Source organism: Bos taurus, chromosome 28 (genome assembly GCF_002263795.3).
Source record: "Bos taurus isolate L1 Dominette 01449 registration number 42190680 breed Hereford chromosome 28, ARS-UCD2.0, whole genome shotgun sequence".
NCBI classification, from domain to species: Eukaryota; Metazoa; Chordata; class Mammalia; order Artiodactyla; family Bovidae; genus Bos; species Bos taurus.
Window position 1 is genome coordinate 8,221,296 of NC_037355.1, and position 22,916 is coordinate 8,244,211.

The 22,916-nt window shown below is 39.5% G+C and overlaps 1 protein-coding gene across 4 annotated transcripts in view; it reads right to left on the bottom strand.

Moving 5' to 3' along the window:
- The window catches only part of B3GALNT2 (beta-1,3-N-acetylgalactosaminyltransferase 2), a 66,044-nt gene that overhangs the window by 34,284 nt on the left and 8,844 nt on the right, over positions 1 to 22,916 (bottom strand). For all 4 annotated transcript variants that reach the window (XM_010820410.3, XM_024986498.2, XM_015460919.3 and 1 more), the window contains exons 2-4: positions 18,874 to 19,021; positions 12,684 to 12,784; positions 8,406 to 8,599 (exon numbers count right to left, since the gene is read on the bottom strand). In XM_010820410.3, the coding sequence (XP_010818712.1) occupies positions 8,406 to 8,599; positions 12,684 to 12,784; positions 18,874 to 19,021 (443 nt within the window). The remainder of the gene's footprint in view (positions 1 to 8,405; positions 8,600 to 12,683; positions 12,785 to 18,873; positions 19,022 to 22,916) is intronic.

The following is a 22,916-nucleotide window of genomic DNA, read 5'->3' on the forward strand; positions in this document are numbered from 1 at the left end:
AATTGCAGAGGAAGGTAAACTTCCAAACTCATTCTATGAGGCCACCATCACCCTAATACCAAAACCTGACAAAGATGCCACAAAAAAAGAAAACTACAGGCCAGTATCACTGATGAACATAGACACAAAAATCCTCAACAAAATTCTAGCAATCAGAATCCAACAACACATTAAAAAGATCATACATCATGACCAAGTGGGCTTTATCCCAGGGATGCAAGGATTCTTCAGTATCATATGCAAATGTAATACACCACATTAACAAATTGAAAAATAAAAGCCATATGATTATCTCAAAAGATGCAGAGAAAGCCTTTGACAAAATTCAACATCCATTCATGATAAAAACTCTCCAGGAAGCAGGAATAAAAGGAACCTTCCAAAGCAAACCATTCAATATCACAGTAATCCAAGTCTATGCCCCAACCAGTAACGCTGAAGAAGCTGAACGGTTCTCTGAAGACCTCCAAGACCTTTTAGAACTAACACCAAAAAAGATGTCTTTTTCATTATAGGGGACTGGAATGCAAAAGTAGGAAGTCAAGAAACACCTGGAGTAACAGGCAAATTTGGCCTTGGAATACAGAATAAAGCAGGTCAAAGACTAACAGAGTTTTGCCAAGAGAACGCACTGGTCATAGAAAACACCCTCTTCCAACAACACAAGAGAAGACTCTACACATGGACATCACCAGATGGTCAACACTGATCAGACTAATTATATTCTTTGCAGTCAAAGATGGAGAAGCTCTATACAGTCGTAAAAACAAGACCGGGAGCTGACTGTGGCTCAGACCATGAACTCCTTATTGCCAAATTCAGACTTAAAATGAAGAAAGTAGGGAAAACCACTAGACCATTCAGATATGACCTAAATCAAATCCCTTATGATTATACAGTGGAGGTGAGAAACAGATTTAAGGGACTAGATCTGATAGAGTGCCTGATGAACTATGGACAGAGGTTCATGACATTGTACAGGAGACAGGGATCAAGACCATCCCCAGGGAAAAGAAATGCAAAAAAGCAAAATGGCTGTCTGGGGAGGCCTTACAAATAGCTGTGAAAAGAAGAGAAGCGAAAAGCAAAGGAGAAAAGGAAACATATAAGCATCTGAATGCAGAGTTCCAAAGAATAGCAAGGAGAGATAGGAAAGCCTTCCTCAGTGATCAATGCAAAGAAACAGAGGAAAACAACAGAATGGGGAAGACTAGAGATCTCTTCAAGAAAATTAGAGATACCAAGGGAACATTTTATGCAAAGATGGGCTCAATAAAGGACAGAAATGGTATGGACCTAACAGAAGCAGAAAATATTAAGAAGAGGTGGCAAGAATACACAGAAGAACTGTACAAAAAAGATCTTCACAACCAAGACAATCACGATGGTGTGATCACTCACCTAGAGCCAGACATCCTGGAATGTGAAGTCAAGTGGGCCTTAGAAAGCTAGTGGAGGTGATGGAATTCCAGTTGAGCTCTTTCAAATCCTGAAAGATGATGCTGGGAAAAGTGTTACACTCAATATCCCAGCAAATTTGGAAAACTCAGCAGTGGCCACAGGACTGGAAAAGTCAGTTTTCATTCCAATCCCAAAGAAAGGCAACGTCAAAGAATGCTCAAACTACCGCACAATTGCACTCATCTCACACGCTAGTAAAGTAATGCTCAAAATTCTCCAAGCCAGGCTTCAGCAGTACGTGAACTATGAACTTCCAGATGTTCAAGCTGGTTTTAGAAAAGGCAGAGGAACCAGAGATCAAATTGCCAACATCTGCTGGATCATCGAAAAAGCAAGAAAGTTCCAGAAAAACATCTATTTCTGCTTTATTGACTATGTGGCTCACAATAAACTGTGGAAAATTCTGAAAGAGATGGGAATACCAGACCACCTGACCTGCCTCTTGAGAAACCTGTATGCTGGTCAGGAAGCAACAGTTAGAACTGGACATGGAACAACAGACTGGTTCCAAATACAAAAAGGAGTACGTCAAGGCTGTATATGGTCACCCTGCTTATTTAACTTCTATGCACAGTACATCATGAGAAACGCCGTACTGGAAGAAACACAAGCTGGAATCAAGATTGCCGGGAGAAATATCAATAACCTCAGATATGTAGATGACACCACCCTTATGGCAGAAAGTGAAGAGGAACTCAAAAGCCTCTTGATGAAAGTGAAAGAGAAGAGTGAAAAAGTTGGCTTTAAGGTCAACATTCAGAAAACGAAGATCATGGCATCTGGTCCCATCACTTCATGGGAAATAGATGGGGCAACAGTGGAAACTGTGTCAGACTTTATTTTTTTGGGCTCCAAAATCACTGCAGATGGTGACTGCAGCCATGAAATGAGAAGACGCTTACTCCTTGGAAGGAAAGTTATGACCAACCTAGATAGCATATTCAAAAGCAGAGACATTATTTTGCCAACAAAGGTCCGTCTAGTCAAGGCTATAGTTTTTCTAGTGGTCATGTATAGATGTGAGAGTTGGACTGTGAAGAAAGCTGAGTGCCGAAGAATTGATGCTTTTGAACTGTGGTGTTGGAGAAGACTCTTGAGAGTCCCTTGGACTGCAAGGAGATCCAACCAGTCCATTCTGAAGGAGATCAGTCCTGGGTGTTCTTTGGAAGGACTGATGCTATTGCTGAAATTCCAATACTTTGGTTACCTCATGCTAAGAGTTGACTCATTGGAAAAGACTGTGATGCTGGGAGGGACTGGGGGCAGGAGGAGAAGGGGACGACAGAGGATGAGATGGCTGGATGGCATCACTGACTCGATGGACATGAATTTGGGTAAACTCCAGGAGTTGGTGATGGACAGGGAGGCCTGGTGTGCTGTAATTCATGGGGTCGTAAAGAGTCGGACACGACTGAGTGACTGAACTGAACCTCAACATAATAAAAGCTATATATGACAAACCCACAGAAAACATTATCCTCAATGGTGAAAAATTGAAAGTGTTTCCCCTAAAGTCAGGAACAAGACAAGGGTGTTATTTTCACCACTACTATTCAACATAGTTTTGGAAGTTTTGGCCACAGCAATCAGAGCAGAAAAAGAAATAAAGGAATCCAAATTGGAAAAGAATTAAAACTTTAAAGACTCCACCAGAAAATTACTAGAGCATGAATATAGTAAAGTTGCAGGATATAAAAATCAACACACAGAAACCCCTTGCATTCCTATACACTAATAATGAGAAAATACAAAGAGAAATTAAGGAAACAATTCCATTCACCATTGCAACGAAAAGAATAAAATATTTAGGAATATATCTACCTAACGAAACTAAAGACCTATATATAGAAAACTATAAAACACTGGTGAAACAAAGAGGACACTAATAGATGGAGAAATATACCATGTTCATGGATAAGAAAAATCAATATAGTGAAAATGAGTATACTACCCAAAGCAATCTATAGATTCAATGCAATTCCTATCAAGCTACAAATGGTATTTTTCACAGAGCTGTATGGAAATACAAAAAACCTCGAACAGCCAAAGCAAGCTTGAAAAAGAAGAATGGAACTGGAGGAATCAACTTGCCTGACTTCAGGCTCTACTACGAAGCCACAGTCATCAAGACAGTATGGTACTGGCACAAAGATAGAAATATAGATCAATGGAACAATACAAAGCCCAGAGATAAATCCATGCACCTATGGACACCTTATCTTTGACAAAGAAGGCAAGAATATACAATGGAGAAAAGACAATCTCTTTAACAAGTGGTGCTGGGAAAACTGGTCAACCACTTGTAAAAGAATGAAACGAGAACACTTTCTAACACCATACACAAAAATAAACTCAAAATGGATTAACGATCTAAACGTAAGACCAGAAACTATAAAACTCTTAGAGGAGAACATAGGCAAAACACTCTCCAACATAAATCACAGTAGGATCCTCTATGACCCACCTCCCAGAATATTGGAAATAAAAGCAAAAATAAACAAACAGGACCTAATTAAACTTAATAGCTTCTGCACAACAAAGGAAACTATAAGCAAGGTGAAAAGACAGCCTTCAGAATGGGAGAAAATAATAGCAAATGAAGCAACTGACAAAGAACTAATCTCAAAAATATACAAGCAACTCCTGAAGCTCAATTCCAGAAAAATAAATGACCCAATCAAAAAGTGGGCCAAAGAACTCAACAGACATTTCTCCATAGAAGACATACAGATGGCTAACAAACACATGAAAAGATGCTCAACATCACTCATTATCAGAGAAATGCAAATCAGAACAACAATGAGGTACCATCTCAGGGTAGTCAGAATGGCTGTGATCCAAAGGTCTACAAGCAATAAATGCTGGAGAGGGTGTGGAGAAAAGGGAACCCTCTTACACTGCTGGTGGGAATGTAAACTAGTATAGCTGCTATGGAGAACAGTGTGGAGATTCCTTAAAAAACTGGAAATAGAACTGCCATACGACCCAGCAATCCCACTCCTGGGCATACAGACGGAGGAAACCAGAAAGGAAAGAGACACGTGTACCCCAATGTTCATCGCAGCACTGTTTATAATAGCCAGGGCATGGAAGCAACCTAGATGTCCATCAGCAGATGAAGGGATAAGAAAGCTGTGGTACATACACACAATGGAGTATTACTCAGCCACAAAAAAGAATACATTTGAATCAGTTCTAATGAGGTGGATGAAACTGGAGCCTATTATACAGAGTGAAGTAAGCCAGAAAGAAAAACACCAATACAGTATACCAACGCATATATATGGAGTTTAGAAAGATGGTAACAATAACCCTGTATGCGAGACAGCAAAAGAGACACAGATGTATAGAACAGTCTTTTGGACTCTGGGAGAGGGCGAGGGTGGGATGATTTGGGAGAATGGCATTGAAACATGTATAATATATGGGAAACGAATCGCCAGTCCAGGTTCAATGCATGATAAAGGATACTCGGGGCTGGTGCACTCGGATGACCCAGAGGGATGTGATGGGGAGGGAGGTGGAAGGGGGGTTCATGATGAGGAACACGTGTACACCCAAGGCGGATTCATGTCAATGTATTGCAAAACCAATATAATATTGTAAAGTAATTAGCCTCCAATTAAAATAAATGTATTTATATATATATAAAAAAGAAACAAACAAAAGCAACTCTCCTCAAAGACTACAACAGGATCCACAATCTTACAGTGAATTATTCACAGTATCTAGGATTCAATCCAAAGTTACTCAATGTAAGATAAAACAGGAAAATGTTACTGTATGCAAGAGAAAAGATGATAATCAACAAAGACACGCCAAGTGACTCAAATTTAGTATAGCAGACAGGATTTTAAAGCCATCATTATAATCTAGGTCAAAACCACAGAGAAAATATGTTCAAGATGAATTTAGAAAAACAGGAAACTTAGAAAAATGGGATATTTTAGAGAAAAAGAAACTATAAGTAACTGAAATCCCAGAAGGAATGGACAGAAATGGGGCTGGGAAAAAATTTTCTTTATGAAAAATAGGTAAAAGTTCTCTAAATTTGTTAAAAGACATAAATTTACAGGTTGAAGGAACTTGGCAAACCCTGAGCGGAACACACGAAGAAAAACCACACCAAGATATAACACAGCCAAATGGCATAAAACCAAGTATGTATAAAGAGAAAGTCTTTAAAGTAGCCAAGATGACTTTTTCCTCTAATACATATTTAGCTGTTTAGAGCAAAAATCATGATACTGTGTTGTGGGATTTATAGCACACATAGATATAAGGCATGACAATTCGAACAAAAAGATGGGGAACAGTAAATGGAATTATATAGTTCCAAGGTTCTTATATTTTACATGAAGGGGTACAATGCTAAAGGAGACTGAAGAAGCTCAGAACATACATTGTAATTCTTATGTCAACCAGACTGACACAAAATAATAATACAAAGAGCTGTAGCTAAATGGAAAATAGAAATATTAAAATGGAATTCTAAAAAATACTCAACCCAAAAGAGGTAAAAAAGGAAGAAAAGAGAAACAAAAAACACAGGATAAATAGAAAACAAATAGCAAAAAGAAAAACTGAAATCCAACCACTTTAGTAATTGCCTTAAGTGTAAATGGAATAAATAGCCCTTATAAATAGCAGGGATTCTCAGACTTGGATAAAAAGGAATACCTAACTATATGCTTGGAGAAGGCAATGGCACCCCACTCCAGTACTCTTGCCTGGAAAATCCCATGGGCGGAGGAGCCTGGTGGGCTACAGTCCATGGGGTTGCTGAGAGGAGGGCAGGACTGAGGGACTTCACTTTCACGCCTTGGAGAAGGAAATGGCAACCCACCCCAGTATTCTTGCCTGGAGAATCCCAGGGACAGAGGAGCCTAGTGGTCTGCCATCTGTGGGGTCGCACAGAGTCAGACACGACTGAAGCGACTTAGCAGTAGCAGCAGCAACTATATGCTGTCCATAAGAAACACAATTTCCAGCCATATGTAAAAAGAATTAATACATCATGATCAAGAAGAATACCAAGTTGCTTTAACACTCCAAAGTTAATAAATGTAACCCAAAAACAATACAAGAAAAAAGGGGAAAAACCCTGGAAACATCCCTGTTGCCCATCGACAGAACAGATAAATACCATGTATTGCTGGAATACAACTTAGCAATTACAACAAGGCAAAGGAAAAATCTGCTGATATATACAATAACATGGATGAGTTTCTAAAACATCACATTGAGTGAAAGAAGCCTTACTCTGAAGAGTGCTTAGTATATGCTTCTACTTATAAATGAACTCCTACAACAGGCAACACTAGCCCATGATTAAAAACAAGAACAGTGATTGCCTCTAGGGAATGGGGCAGGGTGACAGGAGCCTGGATTACACAGGTTTATGTAGTTTATGCACATTATACTCTGTGATTTTTTTAAACCGTAAACAAATATTAAAATCTAGTTAATGATAAGCACACTGAAGTGTTTAGGGCTGAAATATTATTGAAGCCTGTGAGTTAATCTAAAACACATTTTTTTTTTTTGGCTGTGCTGTGCAATGTGTGGGATCTTAGTTACCCGACCAGGGATGAAACCTGTGTGCCCTGAGTTGGAAGCGTACAGTCTTAACAACTAGACCATGACTTTTTAGGAAAGTCCCTAAAATATATGTGTTTTTTTAAAAGCTAGATTGATGAATGACTGTAGTGCAAGGAGACCCAAGCAGTCCATTCTGAAGGAGATCAACCCTGGGATTTCTTTGGAAGGAATGATGCTAAAGCTGAAACTCCAGTACTTTGGCCACCTCATGCGAAGAGTTGACTCAGTGGAAAAAGACTCTGATGTTGGGAGGGATTGGGGGCAGGAGAAGCAGGGGACGACAGGGGATGAGATGGCTGGATGGCATCACTGACTCGATGGATGTGAGTCTGGGTGAACTCCGGGAGTTGATGATGGACAGGGAGGCCTGGCGTGCTGTGATTCATGGGGTCGCAAGGAGTCGGACACGACTGAGCGACTGAACTGAACTGAATAGATGTCATAAAGCAAATACAGCAAAACATTAACTACTGTAGAATTTACTTGGTGGATATATGGTGTGCTTAGTCACTTCAGTCATGTCCGACTCTCTACGACTCCATGGACCATGGCCCGCCAGGCTCCTCTGTCCATGGGATTCTCCAGGCAAGAATACTGGAGTGGGTTGCCATTTCCTCCTCCAGTGAGAAAGTATGAAGTGAGTGAAGTGAAGTTGCTTAGTCGTGTCCGACTCTTTGCAACCCCACGGATTGTAGCCTACCAGGCTCCTCCATCCATGGGATTTTCCAGGCAAGAGTACTGGAGTGGGTTGCCATTTCCTTCTCTGGATATATAGCACTCACTGTATAATTCTTTTAAGATTTCTATAGTTTAAAGTCCAAGGACAGATCTTTTCAAATACAATGCCTTGCTACACTCCTTCAGACAAACTCTGAACAAATTTGAGGAAACAAATGGGTTTCCTCAAATATCAGAAACAGTAACCCCAGCTGTTTTAAACTTTTATTTCCTCTATGCTCTTATTATAAAAAAGGTCTGACGTATCTGTTAGCCTGTATTATGTTGATAGACTTTTGGGGTTGGAAGGAAGAGGCAATCATACTTGCTTACACCTATGAGTCCCAAATATTTAATACTCATCAACAGCTTTTTAAATTCCTTAAGCTTTCAGGGATTTTAGGTTGGAAATTTCTAATCTGGTCCAACTCCTCCTTTCCTGGGTATAACATGTTTATTCATCAGTAGTCTCTTCTCAAACCAGCATTATAATACACTACACTACAGTGTGTCTAATCATAAGGGAAGACAGGTGGAAGTCTCCCAACCTACGCACTGCCACAAGGAAAAGGCTGATGATTTTGAAAAATAAAAATGGGGCAAAGCGTGTACGAAGCAGTGCATACCTCCTGTTCTGCCTGATAAAGCTTGACAGTGATGTTCCTCTGGAAACCCACATCACCGGCGTCGTAAAACACCCCGAGACTCGTAATAACGATTGGATAGAGAACCCGGAAGCTCACGCTGACAACTCGGTCCTCAGACAGCCCTGATGAAGTGTCTTCCAAAAGACTGAATGCTTCAATCTCCTGATTCAGAACTAAGGAAGTAATAATGAGAAAAGGAGTTTTACACAATCAAACACAATCTTTTATTTTACCAATATGAAGTACGCTTGATAGCAAAATCTTGATTTGTTATATAATTCTTTCACAAATGGCAATACATTTTTAAAGTGCTTCAGAAAAAAAAAAAACTTATTAAGAACAAAATTTTCAGCCACATCTTAGCAAAATAATTATTAGAGGTACTTTAATAAACTTTTGCATATGCATATATGCCTCTGTATGTATAAACACTATAGGGGAGTATTAAAGATTGGATAAATGGGGAAAGGTTGGATAAATGAGGATATTAAAAACAGTACTAATTGCAGTCATAAATAATGAGTACATTTGTCTTGCTCTGCAAATTCCAAAAATCCTACTGCACGTTGAGCACTTTTTGTGATGTCGGGCAGTTATCACTGTACAAAAGTAACTGAAATCAATTCAAATAGCACTGAAAAACTAGCCATATAGTATTGACAAAGATAAACACATTAAGCACAGCATTTCTGACCACCTACTATGTGTCACATACCATCAGATTTAATCTTTACAACTACCCTCTGTGGTTGTGGCATTATCTCCAGTTTACAGAGTCGGAAAATGAGCTCCAGAGATGTATCTGATTAAGGTCACAGAAAGTGACAGAGCAGAAATCAAACCCATATCTACTGACTTCAGATTCAGTGCTCTTTCTATTCCCCAGAGTCTAATCAATGACAAAAGCATCCCTTTTGGGATGCCTTATGCCTTTCTCAGCTACCATAAATGAATCAGGATAGACTACATGAAACAGTTAATATGGCTGAAAATATCAATGCCAGCTTGAGAAATAATCTAAAAACTTATTTTAAAAGATTATTCTACATTCTTTGTATGTTTTAGAGCTATGATTTTCCAACTCTGCAGGTCACACAGGCCCTGATGCAGGTCCCGTTAAAAACATGTGCACACATACTCATATTTATAAAATATATATGCATTGTCAGTGTATTCAATATTAAGGTTACATTTTATTTTCAGATAAGCAGAAATTCTGTTTCCTTCCCACACTCCAGAGGATCATTTGGATCCCTACCTTAGAGTTCCTAGTGTGCTATTTTACGCTTAGTAGCTGCTCAATAAAATAGGATTAAATAGAATTGTTGGCTCCTATCCACTTACAAACATGAGCAGGTGGGAAAAAAGGAGGATACAGATTTTGTCATGGGTTGGGGCAAGCACTGGCCAGACAGTCTAGACTCCAAATATACTGGAAAATAACAAAAATTTTTCTCTTTAATATTTTCAGTAAATAGGATATCCAAAGTGAAGCACGTCTATTAAAGATTATAACATACATATATTTATAAAATATACACATATTGTCAGTCAAGACATTCAATATTAATAAAGATTACATTTTATTTTCAGATACACAGAAATTCTGTTTTCTTCCCACACTTACCCAAATGATCCGCTAGGGTGTGGGAAGAAAACAGAATTTCTGTATATCTGAAAATAAAATGTAATCTTATTAATACCAAAATATTAATACTTAATACTTTAATATTAATACTTAATACTGTAAGTATTAATCTTAATACTGACAATACGTATATATTTTATAAATGAGAATATGTAAATAAAATTATAACCATCTAGAAAAATTATTTTCTATCTAAAACAAACGTAACTTGAACTTCAAGCCATCTGGACACAAGATAGCCTGCTGCTCCGATAATCCTATTAATCAAACTTCTATACATCCAGGGTATCATGATGATTAATGTTCATGATGACCTTAAGGTACTGAAATAAATCTAAATGCCATTTAAATCAAAGTGATAAAATCAGATTCTAAATACTAATTTAGCTATACCTATTTTTACAAATTGGTAACCTAAATATTATATACATGAAAACTTTCTATTAATGAAAATCTTCACTCCTTTACTATTAATGAATAACAGCACTTAAAATAATAGAAAGTCTGGTTAAAGCTTTCTTTAAATTTGGCTTGGCCTGGATTTGAATTTCAAATATAATCTGTTCTCTTACATCATCAGTAATACAATATTTTATTAGGTTCACGGTCCCTTTGGGACCTCAGTGAATGTTAAAGGGAAACATTCACTGTCACCCTCTCCCCAGAAAAACACAGTTATACGTAAAATTTTACTTACAATGTTAACTAAATTCATAGACATCCTAAGTAAGAAACATCTGTTTTACAATACAGACCTGAAAATATGGTCCAATTTATTTAAAAAGCTGATTACAACCCAATTTTATAAAAAGGTGGGTTTTTAAAAAAATAACAGTATTAAACACCAAACATATCCCAGAACTAAATACTTCATATGTATCAACTTATTTCATCCTCATGTCAGTCCTGACGGGGTAAGTATAATACTTTTCCCTCCAGTTTACAGATCAGGACACTGAGGTTGCAAGTTGTAAATAACTGTTTGAAGGCCATACAGCTAGGAAATGGCACAGCCTAGATTTAAAGCCAGGAAGCCTGACTACAGAGCCCTTACTCCTAACCATTACTCTGCTGCTACCTACACAGGCAAGGTGCACATAATCATACACATGTGACAGGTCTTAAAACACCTGAAGTCATACTCAGTAGATTCAAGATGTGGGGAAGTTTAACCTCCCTCAGAACCAGAGCTGAACATAATAGGAAATGCTAATAAATAAAGGTATAAAGTTATCACCTTCCTAAAATTGTTTCCCTGGCAACACAGAGAACCTAATTAGGACCACTTGTCTTTAATCTCATCAGAGCTCCCACAAATTTTTAACTGTAAAGAATAAAATAAAATTATTGTGTTTTCTTTCTTTTTTTTTTTATTATTTCTTTTGTACCTTAGGCAATAGTTCTTAGAGAAAGGTGATTCATAAGATCTGTATCAAGGCTATTATAAATCAACAGGCTGGTGAAATTAGCAGTTTTCTGTAAGTTTAAACTTTACTAACTCAGGATTTATCTACACACAAGGAATTTCCAGACGCGTGGGAACCATACTGAAAAATAAACTCTCCTGGATCCCAAAATCATATATATATTCATAAGGAATCTTCACAGACGCGCAAAGTGGTTAGTTTGTCAGAAAGGATGAAAGATAAATTTCAATGAAAGTTTGATTTTAGTCTGCCAAAAATAGACTGCTATACTATTTATCTCAACAACTCTTCCTTAACATCAAATTTGCACAGTAGCCCACCCACCCCTTAACTGCAGTTCCGCTTTCCCAAGTTTTCAGTTATCTACATTTAACTACTGTCCAAAAACATTAAATGAAAAATTCCAGTAATAATTCATAAGTTTTAAACTGCGGGCCCTTCTGAGCAGCATGATGCAATTTTGAGCCATCCAGCTTGATCCTGCCTGGTACGTGACTCATCCTTGTCCAGCACATCCCACCCATTAGTCACTCGGCAGCCGTCTGGGTTATCTGGTCAACCATCCACGCACTGCACTGCTTGTGTTCAAGTGATCCTTATTTTATGTCAATAAGGCCTCCAGGGGCAAGAGTGGTGATGCTGGCAACTCAGATGTGCCAAACAGAAGCCAGAAAGTGCTTCCTTTAGGTGAAAAAGTGAAAGCTCTCCACTGAATAAGGGAAGGAAAAAACATCATAGTTGAAGTTGCTAAGATCTACCATAAGAACAATAGTCTATCTGTGAAACTGTGAAGGAGGAAAAAGAAACCTGTGTTAATTTTGCTGTCACAATTCAAACTGCCAAAGTTATGGCCATGTGTGATAAGTGCTTAGTTATATGGAAAAGCATTAAATTTGTAAGTAAGATACTCTGAGAGACAGATCATACTCACATAACTTTTATTATAGTATGCCGTTACAACTGTTGCATTACTACTTACTGTTGTTAATCTCTTACTGTGCCTAATTAATAAATTAAACTGTATCACAGCTATGGAGGAACAGGGGAAAACAGTGTACATAGGATTTGGTTCTATGCAAGATTTCAGGCATCCACGGGCCGGGGGAGGTCTTGGAATGCATCTCCCGTGGGTAAGGGAGGACCATTGTACACGACAGTGGTAGGGCTAAGGAAAAGACTTACCTGGATTCGTGATGTTGAGTAGTTTGCAGGAATAAGGATCTTCCCTGTCCTCCACAGGCACAGTGCAGCCATGAGCACCTATTATGAACTTCACAAGGACACTGAGAGATGTGTTGGCATTAACATCAGTTACTGATCTTCACCTCGCCCATGCATGCTTCTTCATGCCCATTTCAGAGCTTTTACTTTGAGACAACGAGTATTTATTAGGATTAATTCTAACTTTATTCTTTTGGTCTAGCAAAAAGGGGGAACAGGCAAACCAGAAGTTGCTAACTGCCAAGTGACTGACGTGGAAGCCCTCTACCACAGGACAATATTAGGGCAAGCCTGGCCACCAGCAGACGCTCGGGCCGTTTAACTGCAAACTATGGTAAAGCCAACTTCTCATGCCCACACCTAAAAACTTGTCTCTATCGGTGAACTTCTTCACTCACTCCCTTCTCTTTCAGAAAGTGCTCCTTCTACTCAAGAGTAGCCTTTCTAGGCCAAGGCAGGGAACATGGGTTCGATCCCTGGTCCAGGAAGATCCCACATGAGTAGCAACAAGAGAAGCCAACGCACTGAGACGCCTGTGCACCACAACTAGAAATTAACTCCTGCTCACAACCAGAGAAAGCCCGCGTGCAGCAACAAAGACCCAGCACAGCCAAAAATAAATAAACAAAAATAATAAAAAAAAAAGTAGTGTTACTATCCCAGGAGAGGACTTCTCCTGAGATCTTGCTTCACTAGCCACCTGTAACCCACAGCTCCTTCCCTACACATAATAAGTATAATGAAGTCCTGACATTAATTTTTATCCACCGTCCTTCCCTCCTTGTCCCCATCCTTTCTTTCCTTTACAGTGAAGTCCTACAAGGGAGAAACTAAAATTGCAGCCTCTGGTTTTCCCTTCTCATTGTATACCACAAAATTTTAGTTTCAGTACCCACCACGCCCACAGAGATGTCTACTACGAATATAACTAGTGATCTGCTGCTTTATCAACACTCCTTACCCTTCCCTACTTGGCTTTCCTGAGCCTGGAGGGTGCAGTTCTCCTTAGAAAGCTCTCTTCCTTTTTCACGTGGCCCTGCTCGGTGGCTCCCAGCTCTTCCGGCCCAGCCTGTCCACTGAGTGGACATCACCCCTGGGCTTTGCCCTTGGATCACTTCTCACTCAACTCACTCTTTTCCTTTGCTCTTTTTGGACATTTTTTTCTGGCCTCGTCACATAGCATTTGGGATCTTAATTCCCTGACCAGGGATCAAACCCAAGCCCTCTGCAGTGGAAGCGTAAAGTCTTAACCACTGGACCACCAGGGAAGTCCCTCCCTGGACAATATTTATTTCTAAGGCTTCAACCAGCTTGGGAGTGATTCCTGAATTAGCATCTCTAGCTTGGACCCATCTTCTAAGGAAAAGATTCACAAATTTATGGTACATTTTCAGCTCGACGGCCCCCAAACAGCTGTGTGCTACAGCCTGCTCCCACTGTGCCATGAGGGCCGACTATAAAATTTTCAAGAATTTTGTGAGCTGGTTATTAACCACAGATTTTATTAAAAATTAAATTATATAAACTTACAACTAAATGCATTATATTAAGAACAAATGATACAAATACTCAGATTCATCATGTCTTAATTATTTCACCATCATCTCTGCTCCTGAGGTTATGTTGTATCTGTGTGGTGGGGATATTACGATGCTATGCCACTGCTGATCTTCCCCAAGTCTGTGTCTAGAGACATATACAGCTTGAAATTGGCCACAGTGGTAATACTTACACCATGGAAACGAGCAAGCACTACAAATAAAGGCTGGATTTATTGTTCTGTTGACTGTCCAGACGTAAAGTGATGGAGAAAATGTTAGTAATTCAGATTAAACTTAAAACTTGTGGGTACACGTATAACTGATTCACTTTGCTGTATAGCAGAAAGTAATACTACATTGTAAATCAACTAGTCTCCCAATAAAGATTCAGTTCAGTTGCTCAGTCGTGTCCAACTCTTTGCAACCCCATGGACTAAAGCACACCAGGCTTCCCTGTCCATCACCAACTCCCGGAGCTTGCTCAAACTCATGTCTATAGAGTTGGTGTCATCCAACCATCTCATCCTCCAAAATAAAATAAAAGCCTTAAAAAAAAATGAAACCACACACCCAAAAATTTGTGGCCATTCCACAGTGAATAGTACAAAAAACTGAGGAAATACTCCTCCCTTGTTCAAAACCTATGATCTGATTCAGCAAGGAGGTCACTCACTCCACTGACTCAGAGTTCTGTCACGTACCACAGCTGTCATTTAGTTTTACACTTGAAATATTCATGCCAGAATTATGCTCTTGTCAACTGCAGCAACAAGCCCGCTATAGATACAAAAGTCTGACAAATGATGAAGACACTCTGAGAATCAACTGGCTAGATGAAGTCTGAGACTTTTATAAACATTAGTTTCTGTCAATTATACACTACACAGCCTTTGTATCAATAAAGTTTATAACAAACATATACATACAAATAAGCATGCTTTTCTTCAGATAGCCAGTGGATAAACATTTAACATCACACCCCTGACTGCAGGTACCTCAAACTCAACAAATCTATAACTGAGCTCCTTTCTCATGAAACCTGCTCTTCTCATCTAGTACTTTTTGTCTCGATGTATGATTTCATTATTCTCCAAGTTAGAAAGCTAGCAAATATTCTAGCATTCTCTTTCTCTTTCTACGTTCAATAGCCTTATTTTCTTAAAAAGTCACCACTTTAGCTCAGCCCTTAGCAGTCCTTGTCTAAATGGGTCTCACCCACCCCTGAACTCTCAACACACTGTCTGGTTCCTGCCTGCTGCTGCTGCTAAGTCGCTTCAGTCGTGTCTGACTCTGTGCGACCCCACAGACAGCAGCCCACCAGGCTCCCCTGTCCCTGGGATTCTCCAGCCAAGAACACTGGAGTCGGTTGCCATTTCCTTCTCCAATGCATGAAAGTGAAAAGCGAAAGGGAAGTCGCTCAGTCGTGTCTGACTCTTCACGACCCCATGGACTGCAGCCTACCAGGCTCCTCCATCCATGGGATTTTCCAGGCAAGAGTACTGGAGTGGGTTGCCACTGCCTTCTCCGATATCACAGCACACATAACATTTTATTACACTACTACATCTATTTCCTTCTACTAAACTCCCAGCCCCCATAAAGGCTCGGGCTGTACTGGATTTATCTATACATAGCACACCACCTGCGCAAAGGATAATAAACACTTAAGAAACTGACAACTTACAGCTTCACTACAAAGGTTTTTAATTAAATAGAGTCCTTGAAATGTATGTGGAGTCTGGCTCCTTCAGTGAAATACAAGACTTGAAAGTAAGCCATAACCACAGAAATGCAAAGGCTTTCTTTTACTAACAGCCAATTATTCCAGAATACTTTTTACAAACTAGAATATAGCTGTTTAGAATAAAAGTATAAACAGAAATGAACAAATGTGTTAAATTATTGCAGATATTTACCGAATTTAAGCTACCTTAGTCTCACTAGATCCACAAAATTACTCTGCCCCAGGAAAAAGTATTGAGCTAATATCTATTTTTATATAGATAGCCCATCATTTTAATAAAACAAATCACCAAGCTTACTTAATTGAAAGCCCTAATGCTATGACAGCAAATAAACTATCGATGAGAGCCTGAATGTTAACTCTACTCATTATATGTAGCTCTCAATCATCCCCTCAATAGTTGTTGAGTGTCTTACTCTGCCAAGTTAGGTTCCAGGTGCTGGAAATATACCAGTGAAAAAAGCTGAAGCCCCTATGCTCATAAAACACAGTTTGTGGGGAAAGACAAAACTTGTAAATATACAACTAAGTATAATAAACATGCTAGCTTGTGATACATATCATAAAAGAAATAAGTCCAGTAAGAGAAGACAGAGTTGGAATGGTACTATTTAACATGGCACTGCCTGCGAAGGTGATATCTAAGCAGAGGCCTGAAGACAGTGAGGAAGTGAGCCATGAGGACATGCGTGGAACACGGGCACAGGCAGGGAATGGCAAGTGCAAAGGCCCTGAGGCAGGAGCACACTGAAGGTGTTCAAGGTGGCCAGGGCAGGGGGAGTAGACGCAGGTAAGGCCAAGGCCACCTGGGACCTCACTCTGAGCAAGAAGAGAAGTTAGTGGAGGTGTATGAGCAGAAAAGTGGCATAATTTGACTATTTTTAAAAGGATCATTCTAGTTACAGTATGGAAAATAAAACAAGGGATCAAAGGTGGAAGCAGAAAGTTCAGACACAGAGGCTCCTGCAGTAATCTAGGTGAGGGGTGATGATGGCCTGAACCAGCGTGCTGGTTCTGATGGTGGTGCAGGTGGGGAGAGGCTGGATTCCAGATCCAACGGAAAGGGAACACTGAGAAGATACGCTAGTAGACTGGATGTGGATAAAGATAACACTGTACTATGAATTGCAAAAACCTATTTTTCTGATGCTCTGACATTCCCCCCAACAGGCTGTGAGCATCCTGCCCAGATGACCAGGTACACGTGGGTGACGAGGCTGGTCCTGCCACAGGTTTGCCCTCTTGCCACCCCCTACCCCGACAGTGACCTAGTGACATTCAAACACAGCAATGAAATGCCCTCACACCTGTCGCTTGTACTTTCCTCTCTGACCCCCAATAAAGGCACCTGCTGTTGGGTCTTCCCTCTCTTGGCTCCCCACCTGCTCGGGTGAGTCCGTTCCCTGGATGCTCCTCCTACTCGGTCCCCTGCACTGGGGTGTTGGACCTCTCTCTCTTAGACCTGTGAGCATAATAAATCCTTTAATCTCCTATGCCTCAGGAAATTCCCAGGGTAATTTCCACTGCTGTGTTGCAATGATCCTTCAAGACCCCACAAGGGCGACTTACTCCTCCATTCACAAGACAAACACCCAAGTTTTTGGTCTGAGCAACTGGGAGAGAAGGTCATTAGTTTCTGAGCTGGGAAAGGCAATCAGAAGTGCAGGTTTTCAAGGTGGTTCTATAGCAGTGATGATTCCGAGGCCCTTCTATCATCATTTCGATCATGAACTAGAGAAACCTGTCTTGAAAAGGAATGGAAGCTGCTATGAGTAAGATAGGAAATCTATAAATTTCACTACTGGTGATGAGAAAATTCACAACCACAGTTCCCTCGTATACTACTCAGTCACAAACATGCCAGCTGTATACGATCCTGAGGGCCTTCTCTGCTTCTCAGTGACTTCACACAGCACAGAAGAATCTTCACACCACTAGGAGTCCACACTTCTCTGCCTCTCTTTCACTAGCCCCTCACTGCATAATCTTCAGAGGCTGCTTTTCCTGAGAAGACTAAGACCTTGGGCTCCTAACCAATAACTGAGCCATCTAATGCCAACACATGACATGCTGGTACTTCCCTGACGGTCCAGTGGTCCAAGAATCTGCCTTGCATTGGAAGGCACTCAGGTTTGATGCCTGGTTGGGGAACTAAGATCCCACACGCCATGGGGCAACTAAACTAAGCCTGTGTGCCACAACGCAAGAACCTGCACATTGCAACAAAAAATCCCACGTAATGCAACTAAGATCCAACAGCTAAATAAGTATTTAAAAAAACAGATAAATCAACTGTACTCCAATATAAAGTCAAATTAAAAAAAAAAACCACAACAACACGTGACATGCTATCAAAGCTCAAGTCTGGAAGGGTGGCTGAGAGAAAAAGAGGATGGCAAACTATACAAATCGTAGACCACACACAGCTAAAACCACCACAGAACAGAAACAAACTAAGTGTCTCCCAGTGAAGTCAGTCCAAAGCATATTTAGACACAAATCCATCTAGTAGAAACTACTCTGGAACAGAACCTTTTAAGGACCATTCTTCTAAATAAAAGCAAAAAAACCCCCAAAAGCCAATAAAGAAAAAGCAAACAAACCAACCACACTAGGTATCTATAAAAACTAGGTATGTGAACCACTGAATATGGAATATACTCCTCTCCAACTATCTTTTGGCTTAAAATCTTGGTTAAGTTTACTTTTAGGGCTCAACTACATGGAGAAAAAGCAAAATGAGATAGTCCTCTCTGCTGGGAAAAAGAGGCCACATATCTGAATTAATAGCTCTGACTATCCAAGAAGAGGTTTTTCAGAACACTCACTCAATATGGCAGGCAAGGTGTGAACTCAAGGAACCTACCGTTGACTTAGTGCTGGATGTTGTAGCAAATGCTTCAGCCAGGTGCTTCTTATCACATTGCGAAGCTGATGGTTATTGCGGGCTGACAGCACACCAACCACCACGTCATAGTGATTAGATTTCCACTGAGGAAATAAGGCCAACTGATCTAGAAATAAGCAACAATAAGCTGAAATGTCATGTCTCAATTACTGTTAAGTCCAATATGGAGCATACAAATGTTTATTACAAAATAATATATGTTGATGCTTGTAAAAAAAAAAAAAAGACAAATAAATACAAAGAAAAAAAATTGTAAAGCGCTCGTAACCTCACCATCCAGAGATATCCACTACTAACATTTTGGCGTAGCCGTTTTGTTTCCATACCTATATATGTATTTGCGCTCACACAGTACGTATGTCGGGCTTCCCTGGGCTCAGCCGGTAAAGAATCTGCCTGCATTGCAGGAGACCCCAGTTCAATCCCTGGGCTAGGAAGATCCCCTGGAGAAGGGATAGGCTACCCACTCCAGTATTCATGTGCTTCCCTGGTGGCTCAGCTGGTAAAGAATCCGTCTGCAATGCAGGAGACCCAGGTTCCATCCATGGGTTCAGAAGATCCCCAGGAGGAGGGCATAACAACCTACTCCAGTATTCTTGCCTGGAGAAGTCCCATGGACAGAGGAGCTGATGGGCTACAGTCTATGGGATCACAGAAGAGTCGGACACGACTGAGCACCTAAGTGCAGCACAGCATGCATGTCAATTCTTAAAAACAAGTGAGATGTTTCTCATGAGAATCAGTTCAGAAGGTCAATGTGGCATAAACTGCACAGCAGTGAGCAGCAAGAGCCAATTAAGCTATAGTCAGAATCCTGGCTCTTTAGCTATAAAAGTTATTTAACTTCTTAAGCTTTAGTTTCCTTAAGTAGAAACAGGTGTAATAATACTTCTCATAGAGTTGTTGTAAAAATTAAACAAAATAATGTGTATAAAGGTCCTGGCTTGGTGCCAGGCAAACAGCAGGCAATCAAGCAACTAACAACAACAAATTTGCTTTCAAAGGGGAAGCCACACATTAATATTGGTTACTAAGTCTGGGAGATAAAGCTGAAGGACTACCATGCTGCAAAGAATCAGAACCCTTATTTATGCCAATAAATTCTACAAGCAGCAAACATTTATCACTTAGTCTAAAGAGGGGAAATAGCATTTCTTTTTTTCTTTTACTTTTTGGCTGCATCACACAGCAAATGGGATCTTCCTTGACCAAGGATTGAACCCACACCCCCCACAATGGAAGTCTGGAGTCCTAACCACTGGACTGCCAGGGAAGTTCCTGAAACATTTCTAGTTTGAAGAAAAAAAAAAAATCAAGTGACAAGTCATTATTTTTACTGTCATATTTATGACTCATTTTCTATTGTCATTTAATGGACAAGATTACATCTTATAAATCTGTCCTCAGAAAAAGATAGAAAGATATTTTGTCCCTATTTATCATCAGCAGTTTCAAAGCTTGTAAGCTACAAGCCTATACATAGCTCTGATTAGGGATCCCATTTCATCTTTCTCCAGTGGTGAAAACTGATCCAAAATGTTTCCAAAAATAAATCATTGAAGGCCGGAGAGTGTTACTACATTAAACACAATGTTTTTGTATCCCATAGGATCTAGTTATTCAAAAGACAACAAAACTATGTTATTTCTTCAAGGGAGAATGATTTAAATGCTTATGTAAAATTAGCAATGACAACCCATTCCCTCCTCCTCCTTTATCAGAGAGACACTGGTAGTAAGTATATTTTATTGACAGCAGTGAGGCAAATGCAGTCACCCACACATAACTGACTGCAGAGCTGACATGCTGCCACAGTATCAGTAAGAAGCTATTCAAATCCTTGGGCCTCAGTTTCCTCATCAGAGAAGACTGACACCAAAAAGTCTTTAGATGCTCTATTTCATCTGTTTCAAAATGTCTTCTCAAAAGATTAAAAAGCTTTAAAAGATTAGAGGAAAATTTAAACGTATCCCAAATGCCTCAGTTATTGACATCGTGAGAAAACAAAGCTGCTGCACAAAAATCTCAACATAACTGAAACATCTCTTTAAATGCCAAACACCACTACCTTATTTTGGATCAGTAATCAAAATAGGTCTTTTATAGATGGATTACATGAGACATAATTCAACCTTTTCTTGATCGCAAAATCTCCTTAAAATTGTTCTCCGATCTCTCTTTCTCAACATTAATTCTAGCCGAAGCATCAACTCAGTTTCTTATCTTTTACTTGGACCTACAAGGGTATCCTAATGGTTTCACCCGGACCTCTTGAGATTTTTCTAAAAATAAACAAACAGACATGAAGATAACCATGTGGTATGTGAAAATCTCACGGATTACCGCTGTAAAGTACTTTTTGATCTTATTTCACTTCTCTCTGCCACTGCCAATCCTCTCTGCTTCTAATCCATGTCTAAGTTGCTTCTATTGAACTGTGTAACTTCCCATACATTTCTCTTTTTCTTGCAGAAGAGAAGTACATGTCAGATTTTCGCCTTCAGAGAACTTCTACTTCCAGGAAAACAGTTTTCTAAAGACTCAACTGAAAAACTCTGTTAGAACTAATAAATTCAGTAAGGTTACAGGATATATAATATACGAAAGTCAACTGTATTTCTATACAATATCAAACTATCAGAAAGAGAAATTAAGAAAACAATCCCAATTTTAATTGCATCAAAAAGAATAAAATACCTAGGAATAAACTTAACCAAGGTGGCAAAAGATCTGTACACTGAAAAGTATAAGATATTGATGAAATCAATTGCAAAACATAAAAACAAAAGATATCCCATGCTAATGGATCAGAAGCATTAATATTGTTAAGATGTCCATACTAGCTAAAGCAATCAACAGATTCAGTGTAATCTCTATTAAAATTTCAAGGACATTTTTCACAGAAACAGAAAAAAAAAAAATCCTAAAATTTGTATGGAACCGCAAAGACCTTGAATAGCCAAAGCAATCTAGAGAAAGAAGAACAAAGCTGGAAACACCATACTGCCTGGTTTCAAACCATATTATAAAGCTACGGTAATCAGTACAGTACTGGCATTAAAACAGACGCACACATCAATGGAACATAATAGAGAGCCCAGAAATAAACCCACATGTGTATGGTCCATTCAATTACAGCAAAGGAGCCAAGAATACACAACAAGGAAAGGACAGTCTCTTAAACAGATGATATGGGAAAACTGGACAGCCACATGCAAAGGAATGAAACGGAACCACTAACTTACCACTATACACAAAAATCAACTCAAAATGGATTAAAAACTTGAATGTAGGACCATAAAAGTCCTATAAGAAAACACAGGCAAGTAAGCTCCTTGATGGTGGTCTTTGCAATAATTTTTTTAGATGTGACACTAAAAGCAAAGACAACAAAAACAAAAATAAACGAGACTACATCATACTAAAAAGCTCCTGCACAGCAAAGGAAACCATCAACAAAAAGTGAACAGGCAACCAACTGAACAGAAGATATTTACAAATCATATCTGATTAATATGCAAAGCACATAAAGAACTCATACAACTCAATAGCAAAAATCCACAGAATCCTAGTTAAAACTGGGCAGAGGATCTGAATAGACGTGTCTCCAAAGAAGACATACAGCCTGCTGTCAGCTACGTGAAACGGTGCTCAAAATCACTCATCAGGGAAATGCCAATCAAAACCACAATGAAATCTCACCACACCCCCTGGCACAGCTAATACCAAAAAGGTAAGAAATAATAAATGTCGGAGAGGACGTAGGGAAGAGGGAACTCTTGTGCACACACTGTTGGTGGGAATGTAAATTGATGCAGCCACTATGAAAAACAGCATGGTGGTTCCTCAAAAAATTAAAGATAGAACTCCCATTCGAGCCAGCAAAACCACTTCTGGATATTATCTGAAGGAAATGAAAACTTCCACTAGAAAAGACAAGAATGGAGATGATATGCATGATAGTGAACATGGGGATGCTCACTGCAGCATTATTTTCTATA